This window comes from Erpetoichthys calabaricus, chromosome 11 (assembly GCF_900747795.2).
Source record: "Erpetoichthys calabaricus chromosome 11, fErpCal1.3, whole genome shotgun sequence".
Taxonomy (NCBI): Eukaryota; Metazoa; Chordata; class Cladistia; order Polypteriformes; family Polypteridae; genus Erpetoichthys; species Erpetoichthys calabaricus.
This window is the reverse complement of record NC_041404.2, coordinates 48046972-48060436: the sequence shown is the minus strand read 5'-3', so window position 1 is coordinate 48060436 and position 13465 is coordinate 48046972. Positions and strand designations below refer to the sequence as shown.

The following is a 13465-nucleotide window of genomic DNA, read 5'->3' as shown; positions in this document are numbered from 1 at the left end:
GCAATTTATTCTTGGCTTCCTATATGCCTCATCTACACCTTCACACTATGCTATATCTCATACATACATCACGCTATTTATAATTACCCAACACCAGGGGTTGGCGAGTGAAGCCCCCTAGTTGGTTACTAATTAAGGCATTAGCAAACAAAAGAAATCCTGCAGCCACTGTGGAACTTCAAAGAACTGAAGTTGACAGCCCAGGTTTACGCAAAACACATCTTTTGATTTAAGTGCTCAAAATTATGAAAGGAAATAGTACAGTTGATCCCAGTTGTAACTTTAAAATCAATTTTGTAAAATCAATTTTGTAACAAGAACACAGTGGAAAACGTAAGGACAAAATTTGCAGTAATGTTATAAAGATTTTCTTGATGCAAAGAGCCATATACACTTGGAACTAATGACCAAGTACTGCGATGGAGAGCATGAAATAAGAGACCTTCAAATCTCCATTTGATGTTACGTTGGATAGTCTAGTGAAATAGGATGGATGTGCTCAATGGGCTGAATGTTCTCATGTTCTAAAAAGCTTGCACACATACATACATGCCAGTCACTGCTGCGTAGCCAGCAGTATAAAAAAGATAAAAAGATCAGTGCTGATTATTTTTTGACTTGTGAATTTTCTTTGTTTCTTTCAAACTGCCTCCCTGAGTAAATCTGAGACTTGCACTTGTGTGAGGGAGTAAGTGAAGCTGAAACAATGAGTGAACTGCACAGGCCATTGGATATTCTCTGATACCCGCATTTGAGACAGCAGAGTTTGAAGAGGCATGGCATCACAGTCTTCTTATTTCTGGGGAGTAGAGTCTACATGCACATGAAGTATCTGTCAGAAGATTTGAAATATATATATATTTTAATAATGTAAGAAACAAAAACCATACGTATTGTTTGATACTTGAAGAATACTCCACCCAGAAATATTTTTTGTATGTTACTTTCCCCATGTAGTCTGTAGTAATGGCTGAGAAAAAAAAATAATCTTTTGTGTTTTCACGCACAATGGAGACTTTGTAACGTAATAGAAGCCAATGGTGACCAATGCTGTACAACAGCAAACAATGTGAGAAACATCCATGGAACGCCTCCGTGAATGAAGACTCGCCTCCCGCCTTCATTCCTTTGTTGAGAGTTTAATTCAAAAAGTCATTCCCATGACATTTTAGGTTTCCAATTTATGATGTGTTCTACTAATTCCAGAAGTACATATTTAACAATATTTGAGCAAAACAGCAAGTGTTTTACGTTATGAGCAGACACCTGGATAACTGATGTGTAGATTATGCGACCCAAATGACGCAACTTTTTTTTTTTCCATGGACTTATTTTACATCATTCGCTGTTGTACATACAGCACTGGTTGCTATTGTTAGGTTTTAGTGAACTGGAGATCAGGCTTATTCTTTCCCCGAGTTTATTAAAAAAAAAAGTTTCGTACCCACAGGAAGTCATGGTGAGTGCGACGAGGGGGTACATGAGAGGAGTGGAGGTGGCCCCTGATTCTGTCACAATGCAAAGCTGATTGTTGAAATTTGACACTCAACTGGTTGAAATCCCTCCTTATTCACAGTATTTAGCGCCTTCTGACTTCTGGTTATTCCCAGAAATCTAAGGATCTTTCCATGGAAAAGCTTTTGAGATGTGTGATAAATTGATTGATGCAGGGAATAAGGAAGTTGAGAGCTTAACTCAAAGTGATTTTGCTGCTTGCTTTGACAAATGGAAGGTGCACTGAGCTTAGGAGTGACTATGTGGAGAAAGTTTGAATGCTGTGTTGTAGTGAAAAATAAAATACGCTTTCATTGGGGATACAGTTTTTTGATATCTGGTTAAGGATTTTTGCAACACCCCTTGTATTCTATCACAAACTTCTTTCTTGCCATTCTACACGAAAACGTGATTAAAATTTTTCTTCATCCATCACAGCAAACCACATTGGGTAAGTAACATAAAAAATATATTTTTGGGTGGAGTATTCCTTTAAACTGGTATGCCTAGGAACAGGGGAATCAAAGGTGGCTGCTGAAGTAAAAATTCTGTTTAAAGGGTCTGAACACTGCTTAGTAAAATGAACAGAAGCCATGAACTGCTCAAACAAGCCTAGCAGCCTTAGCCATTCAAATTATACATAATAATTATAACACATTTCAGATCACTCATTTGTATACATCACCACAATTTAAAATAAAACATTTTTAGTTTTATTAAAAAAAAAACTGAAAATCTAAAAGACATCTTCTGGTTGATCCATAAAACACTTGCTCTCCATGAAAACATATTTTACAAAATTCTACATATAACAAATATAAATTAGAAAACATTCCCAAGCTCCATAAGTTTACTGCTAAAAAAGTGGTCATTGGCTGTGGTAAAAACAAGAAATAGCCATTTTGCATACAGTTGGTTACCCCTTAATAAATATATTCTAATAAAAACAATTCAAATGTGATTAACTTTGTATAAAACCTATGAAAAGCATCTGCAGCAGGTTGCATTTCATTTCCAACTGCGCATCCATCGGCTGGCCCAGGTCATCAGATACTCTCCTCTGAAAAGCTGCAAAATCCGCCTCTATTTCTCGTTCTGTGAGTATGTCCCCATTTCCCAGGACAGGTGGCTCACCAAAGTGCTTCTCACGGTCCAGAATGGAACGCCTCAAATTCTCTAGAAAAAGAAGGTAACATAGAGAGTTTGCTTATTTTGTGAGTTTAAGCTAATTTTTCCTAGCCAACATTACTCTATTACAGCTTTTTATCTGAATGCTTACACACGATTTTTCAAAACTCTACGTGCAATCCCCATAAACACTCACACAACATTAAAAATGTCATGCATCTCCTGCAAAAGCATACATTTTATTCAAAACTATATGAATTCTTCTAAAAATTATATTTTTGCATCAAAACTCTACACACAAACCCGTTTATCCTAAATGCCCACTACACACAGATGAGCTAAATGCAAAACACTGTCTAGCCTTTTGCATTTTCAGTGTTCTGTTAATGGCAGTCTGCCATAATAAAATGCATTCAAATATATTTGAACATATTCAAAAGTATTCGGTCTGTTTCCAAATGTATTAAAAAATTTCTTTAAATGTAGTAAATATAAAACAAAAATACGAGTTGAGAATCAACTTAATTTGTCTAAAAATAACACATTTTAACCCATACTTGAGAATGAACATTAGGCTTATAGCAAAACAAATTACAGGAGGAAAAAAGAAAGGAAAAAACTAGAAAGGATAAAAAAATATATATGTTGTCTCCTGTGTCCTGTTTGAGTATGACCACAGCACCTCATCAATATCACAAGTGATGTTCTCTCTGCCAAGACAACAAGAGAAGTATCTTCTGGAGTAGTACATCCACCCCTGACATTCTCCCTTCATGTATAACTCCATATCTTCTGGAGTAGTACATCCACCCCTGACATTCTCCCTTCATGTATAACTCCATAGTCCTCCTCCATTGCCTGGAGAAGGGGTATGCGTCTGTAGGGTTGGCGGTCACACGCCTTTCACCACCATGATGCCTATTTATGGTGATCATGCACTGCTAACCAAGTGTAGGCAATTTCCTACTGAGTGTACCATTTTGAATGCCAGTGCATTCCAAAATAAAACAAAAAGAGATTTCAGTTTTGGGGTTTTATGAGTCGTGGTTTTAGCATTTAGTAGTCATAGTGGACTCAGCCCTATCAGCTGCCAGACAGTGTTCAGAAGCCATTAAGAAGGCAAACAGAGTATTTGGTTATATACAGAGGTGGGTAGTAATGAGTTACATTTACTCCGTTACATTTACTTGAGTAACTTTTTTAAAAAAATTGTATTTCTAGAAGTAGTTTTACTGCACCATACTTTTTATTTTTACTTGAGTACATTTGTGAGGAAGAAACGCTACTCTTACTCTACTACATTGGGCAACACATGACTCATTACTTTTTTCCATTTACACATTAGATACGCTATATTTTTGCCAGAGAGAAGTCGCCAGTGGAACTATTGCATCACTGTTTCACCAATCAGACGTAGCAACAATAATCACATGGTCTACGTTTCACCAATCAGACGTAGCCATGTAGTCACACGACCACACACAAACTTCCTGCATCTGTAGCCTTGAGAGACTTTTTAGTCATGTGGGGCTCCTGTTCACTGCAAGAACCTTGAAAGCCAACTCCTGCTGAATCTTAACCATCACTTCACTGAGTAAAGAACAAGCAGGTTTTAACCAAACATGCAAAGACACAGACAGTCAAGGTAAAGTGAGACTTCTTATACGTGCACAAGCTGCCTTGTTCTAATGTTATTTTCTATCAGCTGTGCTATTTGGAGGGCAAGTGAATATGCAGTATTATATGGTCAGTGTACAGTATATCTTGTCACTGTAAGTAGATTTCACTGTTCAAACATACATGTTACCTACTGTAGGTATTGGCTTCAAAAGCTGTGTTGTGAAAAACAGAGATTTGGAACTTTGTGTTATTTGTGCATCTTTATTTTGTAAAAATATTATTTATTTTTACTCATTTTTTATTTTATTATTTGGAAATAGCAGAATTTGAACATTATTTTATATTTTTGTCTGTCCTATTACAACATTTCAAAAAAATAAATCATTTATTATGTTCAAACAGTTACTCAGTGCTTGAGTAGTCTTTTCACCAAATACTTTTTTACTGCTACTTGAGTAATATTATTTTGAAGTAACGCTACTTTTACTTGACTACAATTTTTGGCTACTCTACCCATCTCTGGTTATATAGCACAATGTGTAGAGTACAAGTCCAAGGAGGTTATTCTCTAGCTTTATAACACACTGGTAAGGCCTCATCTGGAGTACTGGGTGCAGTTTTGTTCTCCAGATCAGAAAACAACTAAGCCTTTACGGCTTAAGCAAAAGATGATTAAGAGGAGACCTGACTAAAGTGTTTAAAATTATGAAGGGAATTAGTCCAGTGGATTGAGACGGTGACTTTAAAATGAGTTCATCAACAACATGAGACACAGTTGGAAACTTGTTAAGGGTAAATTTCGCACAAACATTAGGAAGTTTTCCTTTACACAAAGAACCACAGACACATGGAATAAGTGACTAAGTAGTGTGGTGGACAGTAAGACGTTGGGGACTTTCAAAACTAGAAAATGTTATTTTAGAAGAATTAAGTGGACAGGACTGGTGAGCTTTGTTGGGATGAATGGCCTCTTCTCCTTTAGATTGTTCTAATGAAAATTTGCTGTTGTTCTTCCAAGAAAAAACTTTGCACAAAGCTGCTATTAAAGTAATACATAATACATATGAACTCACCTTTTAGAAACAAGCAATTAAATGGTTGAATAGGTGACATTCTTTACTTACCATGTACAACCTCCTGATAACTTTGAATCATCAGTTGTAGCAGGAACAATAGCTCATCCCACTGCTCTATTTTATTATCCTAAAAAAATGCAAAAAATTAAAAGAGTTTTGAAGAAAAGCAATTTTGGTATAAAAGTAATCTAACAAAGCAGGTTAAGTTTTAAAAAAATGAAAGCAGCCATTACTTTAATGTTTTAGGGGACTAATAATTGCAGATTTCAGTTCAAAGGGACATTCCTTTGCAAACTGAGGAATTGAAATGACTGACACAAGTCAAGATGACAGCCTGTTATACACCACATGCTTCAAGTTCCTCAAATGCCCCATAGCATCATGTACTCCGAACTCTGCCAATTCTGTATCCACCTCACAAGATTCAGCCCAAAAACCTAAACCAGACAGGAATGTTAGATTTTCTGAGGTATAGACTTTCTTTTCATCACCTGCTGTTTTGTGTTATCTGCGGTATGGTACTGCCAAAAGAAATTATGAAGGCTTCCCAACTATAAAGACATTTGGAAACAAAGCATGCTACTTACAGAAGTAAATTGTTCCAACTTTTTAAAATGAGAATCTTGAGGCTTCCCAAAAAATATTCTAGTGTGTTTGTGCAATGATCCAACAGGCATTCTGGTCATCATCTTGTTGCACATTGAATTTCCAAATATAACAAAAAGGGCACACAATTGCATAACAGATCACCATGACTTGTGCAATAAACAAGTGCATCCTAATCCTAGATGAGTCAGCCACCTGCATACTAAAACATATTCATCTCTGCACTCTCTTCACTTACCTCTGATTTTGACAAACTTGTGGGTACCAAGGCCAAAGAATTGAGAACCACTGTTCTACAATTCAGGTTGTGGTTAAAATATTGCTCTAAATTCTGTTGATGACTACTTTTTAAACCATTTTACCTTTTTAAGAATATACCTGTACTTAATAGACTGGATAAGTACTGTTAGTTATAGTTATAAAAGTGTAGTGTTTAGTTATAGCTTAGCTTAATCTGCATATTCAGTGTGTACAAGGTCTATAGCAATGTCTACCAAGACAGAGTTGGTATTTCAATATCCTGCTCTGTGAATCAGTTTGAACAAAGCTATGTTCTGATTCAAACTGCTAACTAAACAGTGAAGCCGTTCCTTCCACATAATGCACAGAATGGTAAGCATTTTGAAATAAAAAGATTTGCAGTAACACCTCTGTCCTAAATAATCATTTAAATGCATCTAGGGTCATGGAAACTGGACAATTCTGTCTATCAGTAGTGCATGCTTGGTAAACTCTTCCATTAGGGCACCTATGGTACATCCTGACTACATGCCCAAAGCACTTTAAAACTTGTTCCCCATGATCTGGAGAAGATACATATCTATTCCAAAGTCTTCCTGTTTTGCTGAGCTCAGAAGAACCTAATTTCAGCTGCTTTTATTTGTAATGTAATTTTCCTTGTTCACGGTGTAAAGCTTGTGACTATAGGTGAAGAAAAGGATAAGAATGCAGACTGACCTGGAAACTGAAAGCTTTGTGAAGGACTTAGTTACTGCCTCACCACCTTGTTTTAGTATAATGCCCACAAAACTATTGATGCTGCACCAGTTTCTGTGTCAGTCTCATAAACACCTCTACCTTGACTCGTGAACAAGATAGGGAGCTCCACTACTCTGGGGAGATATTCACCTCTTACCTTTAGACAAATAATTTAAGGGCTGCCAGCAGTTTGCTTTTTGAAGGAGCCAGGTCCTGGAGAAGCTGGTTTTCCTCTCTTCTGTTGCAGATATGCTTTGGGCATATGCTCTACAGTGCTAATTTTTCATGCATCTTGACTCAAATTTCTAAATAGATATTGAAGGTCTATTTATTGTTCTTGGGCAATATAATAAAGTTCAAAGCATTATCTAAAAATGAAGTAAAAATATGGGTTGTCTGAAATGTGCTTAATTGCATTATGTAGTCTGAAAAATGTTTATATGGAAACATACCTCACTGTCCAGTGGAAGTCTGGCATGATGAAGAAAGTGCAAAATAAGGTTCAGGGACAGAGGCTGAGTTGTTTTGCAAAGGCAAAGGTTGTTCAAATACAGTTCAAGAACTTTGCAGCAAAGCAGTGGGCTATCCAAAGATGTCAAAAAAAGTGCTCTGTAATGGACAAAGACAGAAACTATTTTACAGTCAGCAGGGATATAGTTTACGAGGTGTGATAAATTAATTTCTGGAATGAACCTGCAGAGAAAATGTGTGCACATGCGTGCATTAACAGCTACTGTCACCTTCAAAGTAATCTTATGCATGTATGCACTGAGTTAAACAATGTTGCCACTGCTGGAACCATACCTGTAACTCTGTTTCTGGAATATCTTTGAGCTCCTTTATCACGTTACGCTGGATTGCAGAAAATGTCTGAAACTCTTTGTCCTTTCATGATAGTTTTTATTTTTTGGGAAGAGCCAGAAACCACAAGGGGCTATTCACAAGTCAGGTAAACAGAGCTGATGACTCAAGCAGGTAATTGATTTGTTAGCCGAGAAGTCACAAACACCAAGTGCATCATGGCATGTGGCATTGTCATGATGGGCGATCCACTTATCGGGACAAGTTCATTGAACAGATTACCATAACCTTTCCAGCACTTCTAAATGACATTGTAGGTTGATGGTTTGTTTTTGTTCAATAAATCTATGATGGACTATCCCCTTGTGATCAAAAAAACAAAATTAAAACATGATTTTTAGCCACACAGGTGACACCACATGGCTGCTCCACAAACTGTCACACCTTGTATATTGTATACACAGTTCAATTGCCATTAAATATGGAGTAGTACATACTATGGCAATTTGATTAAACCTGGTTAAGTTAAATGTCTCGCTCAGGGTCACACAACAAGCCCCTAGTGATATCTAATTGCATGGCTCATAGATTTTTCTTCAATTATATTTCCTCTAGTTATGTTGATTATTGAAAAAAAGGAGGTACAGTATAACTAATTATACTGAGTGAGAAACACAAGTTTACAGTAGCACTAAGCAGGAGTTAACCTACAGTAAATATGCAGTTTGCGCTGCCACTTTTTAGACTTTCATAATACGATATTAAACATATATTACAATCATGTAAAACAGTAAGTACACCCCATGAAATGTTCTCTCTTTTTACATCTGCCAATATATCAAGACTTGACCTTCATTTAAACAGTATTTATAGATAACTGTGATATAACAAACATCCTGCCACATTTACATTTTGTAGCCCATTGTATAATTTAATTAAACATTAATGCAAATTTCACATTTGGTAAAACTAAGTACACCCTTCCATGTATCACTACCTCAAATACTTCAAATTAGAATCAGGTACAAATGATTAAAACATCATTAGAAAGGATCTTGGAGGAAACTCTCTTATATAAACCTCAGACATTTAGTTTGGTTTGCTCATTGATGGTCAAGATGGTCAAGCTATCACCATGTCGAGATCAAAAGAGCTCTTTAACTCTCTGAGGGCTGAATATTTTTTCCTTAAAGCACAGTTTTCTGCAAGGAACACAAAGCAATGGTTTCATACGGAAATCGACATAAAATGTCTGATGCTGTGTGTTGTGCCTGCCAGTTTGTCAGGAATGCGTGGCAGACTGACTTACCAGGCTGTCTTCAAATGATGGGGGAAGCAATGAAAGTTGCGGTCACAGTGCATCGCAAGCTGGTTTGCACCTCTTGTCATTGTAAGTGGCGGTCCTCCTAGGCAAACGTCGATGCCATTTTTGCTGTTGTCTGCGCCTCGCTAATCACACAAGCGCAGGGAATCTCGGTCAAACCAATGAAGCTCCAACTAAAGCATAATGGCAGATTTTGCCCCCGTTTACAGTTTACCACTGTCAACCCCTCCTTTTGACAAAAGTCGACATCTGCCCTGAAAGAGTTAAGGCCTTCAGAAAAAAAGGTTATAGATGTCTATGTGTCTGGGAAAGAGTTATAAAAAAAGATTTCCAAATAACAGAAAAATCAACCATTCCATTGTCTGGAAGATCATCTAAAAGTGTAGAGAATTTCAAGCAACTGCCAGCTTATCCAGGCCAGCCCACCCAGCATTTTCAGCCCAAGATAAGGATGCAAGATACTGAAAGAAGTCTCTAAGAAGCCCAGAATTTCTTCAGGGGACCGACAGGTAGCTCTTGTTACTGTTCATTTCAAAGTGCACAAGTCTGCTATTAGAAAGAAGTTGCACAATTAGATCTACATGGGAGGTGTGCCAGGAGGAAACTCTGCTGTCCAAAAGAACATCATGGCAACACACCTATGCAAGGATCCGGACTTCTGAAAAAATGTGTTCTGGACAGATGAGGCAGAGAGAGAGTGAGAGAGAGAGCGAGCTATTTAGCCGCCACAATACCAGAAGACACTTTTAGCAAAAACCAAAAGACAGCATTTGACCATAAGAACCCGATATCAAATGTAAAGCATGGTGGTGCAGATATTTTGGTCTTGGGGTGAACCAGGGTCTGGACAGCTCAGCATCATAGAATTCACTATGCATTCTTCATTATACCAAATGGTGCTTGAGGATAATGTAAGTCCATCTGAGAGAAGATTGAAGCTCACCCATATGTGGACCTTTCAGCATGACAATGACCCTAAACATACCAATAAATCAATCAACTAATAGCTGAAAAGAAAGAAATGGAGGGTTCTGGAATGGCCAAGCATATGACTGGATCTGTATACCATCAAGATGCTAGGTGGGTAGGTGTGTGTGGGGAGGGTGTGTTGGGGGCTAGGAAGGATTTGAAACAGGCTGTGTACATAAAGACAATCCCCAAACATTGCACAGCTAAAATAATTCTGCATGCAGGAGTGGGAAAAACTTTCACTCACTCAGTGTCAGGAACTGATAAAACAATTTGGCATAGGAGACACCTGACTGAGCGGACAGCACCATCTATTACAGCCATGGGTTGACTTACTTTTTCCACAATTGGAGATGGCACATTGGCTAGTTTCTTGTTGGATAAATGATTGCAAAGTCAAGTTTTCATTTTTTTCTAGTTACATCACTTTTATCTAAAGATACCATTTAAATGAAGATCAAATGTGGACAAAATGTCCACATTTTGTTAAAAAAGAAACAAACAAAAACATCCCATGGGGTGTAATTACTTTTTTTATATAATTACTTTTGATACATGTGTAAAACTGTTAGAACATTTTCAGATAACAACAGACAGGTGGTGCTTGTTGCATAACACAACCTGACACAAACGATTTCAAATAAAAGCATTATTATTTAACAGTTTCTCAACAAAATACTTCCTTCAAGAATATACTACCTGCAATTCGTTTTTAGTGTTTTTATTAAGTGGAAAAATGAAAATATAATTTTAAAGAAAATGTTAAGCATTACCTCAGTATTTGAGAAAAGAAATAAAAGAATAAATATGTGAAGTCTGTCCCAAATCTGTGGTCACATTACATAAAACAAAAAAAAAATATTTACACGTATGCCAATTTTCAATGTAACATAACATAAAATGCCATAAAATGTATCTACTGCTCTTTTGGTGGTACACTGGCATCTGTTCTCAATTATTTTCAGCACCCACATACCTACTGCTACATTTTTTACACGTCAAAAAGCTGTTCACTCTAGACAACTACTGTGGTTTTAAAATTGTGGCCCCCAGATTCACTGTTAAATGATCTTGTATGTTAATGGATTGTGTGTAAATGGTTCTTCACTGCACTTTGCATTGATTCAAAATAAATGACCATAACAAAGTAGCAATGGCCAACAGGTACGAGTTATGAGGAGAGACTGAAAGAGCTGAACATTTTCAGTTTAAGCAAATGGTCATTAAGAGAGGACATGATTAAGTGTTTGAAATTATGATAAGGAATAAATATTGTAGATCCCAGTCATTATTTTAAAATAAATTCTGCAACAAGAACATGGGATATGGTGGAAAACTTGTTAAGGACAGTTTTTACACAAAGAACCATAGACAAATGGAATAAACTACCAAGTTGTGGTAGAGAACAGGAATAGGAATTTAGGGAACTTCAAATCTCAACTAGACGTTATTTTGGACAATCTAGTTGAATAGGATGGAGAAGCTTGTTGTGCAGAATGGCCTGTTCTTGTCATGGTTTTCCTAATGTTCAAATATACAAGTATATCACAATTACATTCCAGACTAAGAGCTCATTTTCAAAATTGCTTAACACTACAGAATATGCAAGTAATTAATAATGCTGAAGTTAAACAAATGATATGTCAAACTGAAACATACATGGCAACCACTGGTATGAATTAGGCATATATACCAACCTTTGTTGGCGACTGGTAACAATGTTGGCCATACTCTGAAATAGTTCCTGTGACAGCTTGCTGGAGCTGCATGTAGGGGAGCGGTCCACTTCCATTGCCAATTTTAACATCTTTTGAAGAAGGCATATCATGCTGTAGGTACAAGACACCCAAAATTGTTCATACTTAGAAAACAGTTTCATGAGCAATTATAAACATCTAAGCGAAATATTTAAATACTCAAATACCCTGAGGTCAAAACTCTTGAGCAATTATAAACATCTAAGTGTAATATTTAAATATCCAAATACCCTGAGATCAAAAATAAAATCTTAAAATGAAAATAACATTAAAAGCAATGGATTAGTAAACACTCCTTGTTTTTGTTCTTTGCAGGTAAATATTACTGAACATCTCATGTAGCATTTATGAAAAATTTCTAGGGAATAAGCCAACACCAAAAATCAAATTCTTTAACTATATAACTCAAAAGTATGGATTTTTAAGCAATGGAAAATACAACATTTAGTTCAGTGTATTCTTCTAGATGCATATGTTACAGTATACATTAACTTTCATGTAAATGGAAGTTTGGCGATAGGGTCAAAAATTCACTACTGAGTTAAGTTCAGATTCTATTTCTGTGATGTTCAAAACATCGAGAAATGTTGATTTTTTAGCATAGTGTCTGTGTGTGGAAACCTATGTGGAACGATTAACTTCCGAAAAAATGGACTGTCTTTTTCATACACATTGCATTATGTTTGTCTAATTACAGGCTCCAGGCATATTGTTTTGGGTTTGATACTTATCTCCATATTCTTCAAAAATGTTTTTAACTATGTCCAACAATGATGCAGTAGAAATGGTTTAACTGGGATTTTTGCAGTCTGCACTGTTTTGTCATGGGACCAGGCCAATCGATTAGCAAAATTTTTGCAAGAGTAGTTTTTGAGATATATAATTTATTTAAATATACATGTATGCATACATGGAGGCACAAGCAGGTGCACGCACATGCGAACGCATGCACATGTACTCACAGAGTATAAGAAATTTATAAATAAAGATTGCTGACATGGGGGTTCTGTATAAAAAGTGTTGTTATTTCTACATGGTGTGACCAAAATGTATGTAAATACCCTTAAACTAAAGTCTGCAATGTGCACATTAATCATGTCTGAAGTGTTTCAATTATAATTTTAAACTGTTGGGCAGTGAGGTAAATCAAGGAAAAAATGTGTCTTTGTCCCATACATTATGGAAGGCAATGTACTGTAAGCACTCACAGAAGACAAATGAAAACCATTAACAGAATTCAACAAAATGTGAATAACTGATTAAATGTGGAGGAGACTTGGCAGATTTATCCCTTTTAATCTTTAGAATATGAAGGAAATAAGAATCAATACAGTACAGACTGTTTAAAGAGATAGGACCACTAACCTGGAATTACTGGATGGAAGCTAAATTCAATTTATTTATAGGTGTATAGGGTCTTTACTGTCACATGTGCAGGGTACAGTGAAATGTTTACTTGCAGTTCTTAATTAACATGCAACACATCGCCACTCAACAGCCAGTCTGGTCTGAACTTTAATACATTCCTTAGAAAGCCATATTTGGATACCATCAGCATACCCATGCTTTAAGTGGGTAAACTCCACTGAAATTTCAACATTCATTTAAACTTTTATTAGAAGACATGACTGTAATTTTAAAATACATATGAATTTCTAATGTGAATTTCTAATGTGTGTGTTTATTGTTGGGACTGAAGTGAGTGGATATAA

At 36.3% G+C, this 13465-nt stretch overlaps 1 protein-coding gene across 3 annotated transcripts in view; it reads right to left on the bottom strand.

Moving 5' to 3' along the window:
* Nucleotides 1-2215: 2215 nt before the first annotated feature.
* Nucleotides 2216-13465, bottom strand: part of simc1 (SUMO interacting motifs containing 1) — a 50761-nt gene continuing 39511 nt past the window's right edge. For 2 of the 3 annotated variants that reach the window (XM_028813080.2, XM_051934211.1), the window contains 4 exons: nucleotides 11694-11825; nucleotides 7355-7511; nucleotides 5367-5445; nucleotides 2216-2670 (listed from right to left, as the gene is read on the bottom strand). In XM_028813080.2, the coding sequence (XP_028668913.2) occupies nucleotides 2456-2670; nucleotides 5367-5445; nucleotides 7355-7511; nucleotides 11694-11825 (583 nt within the window). In that variant the 3' untranslated portion in view covers nucleotides 2216-2455. The other variant, XM_051934210.1, reaches the window with a different exon arrangement.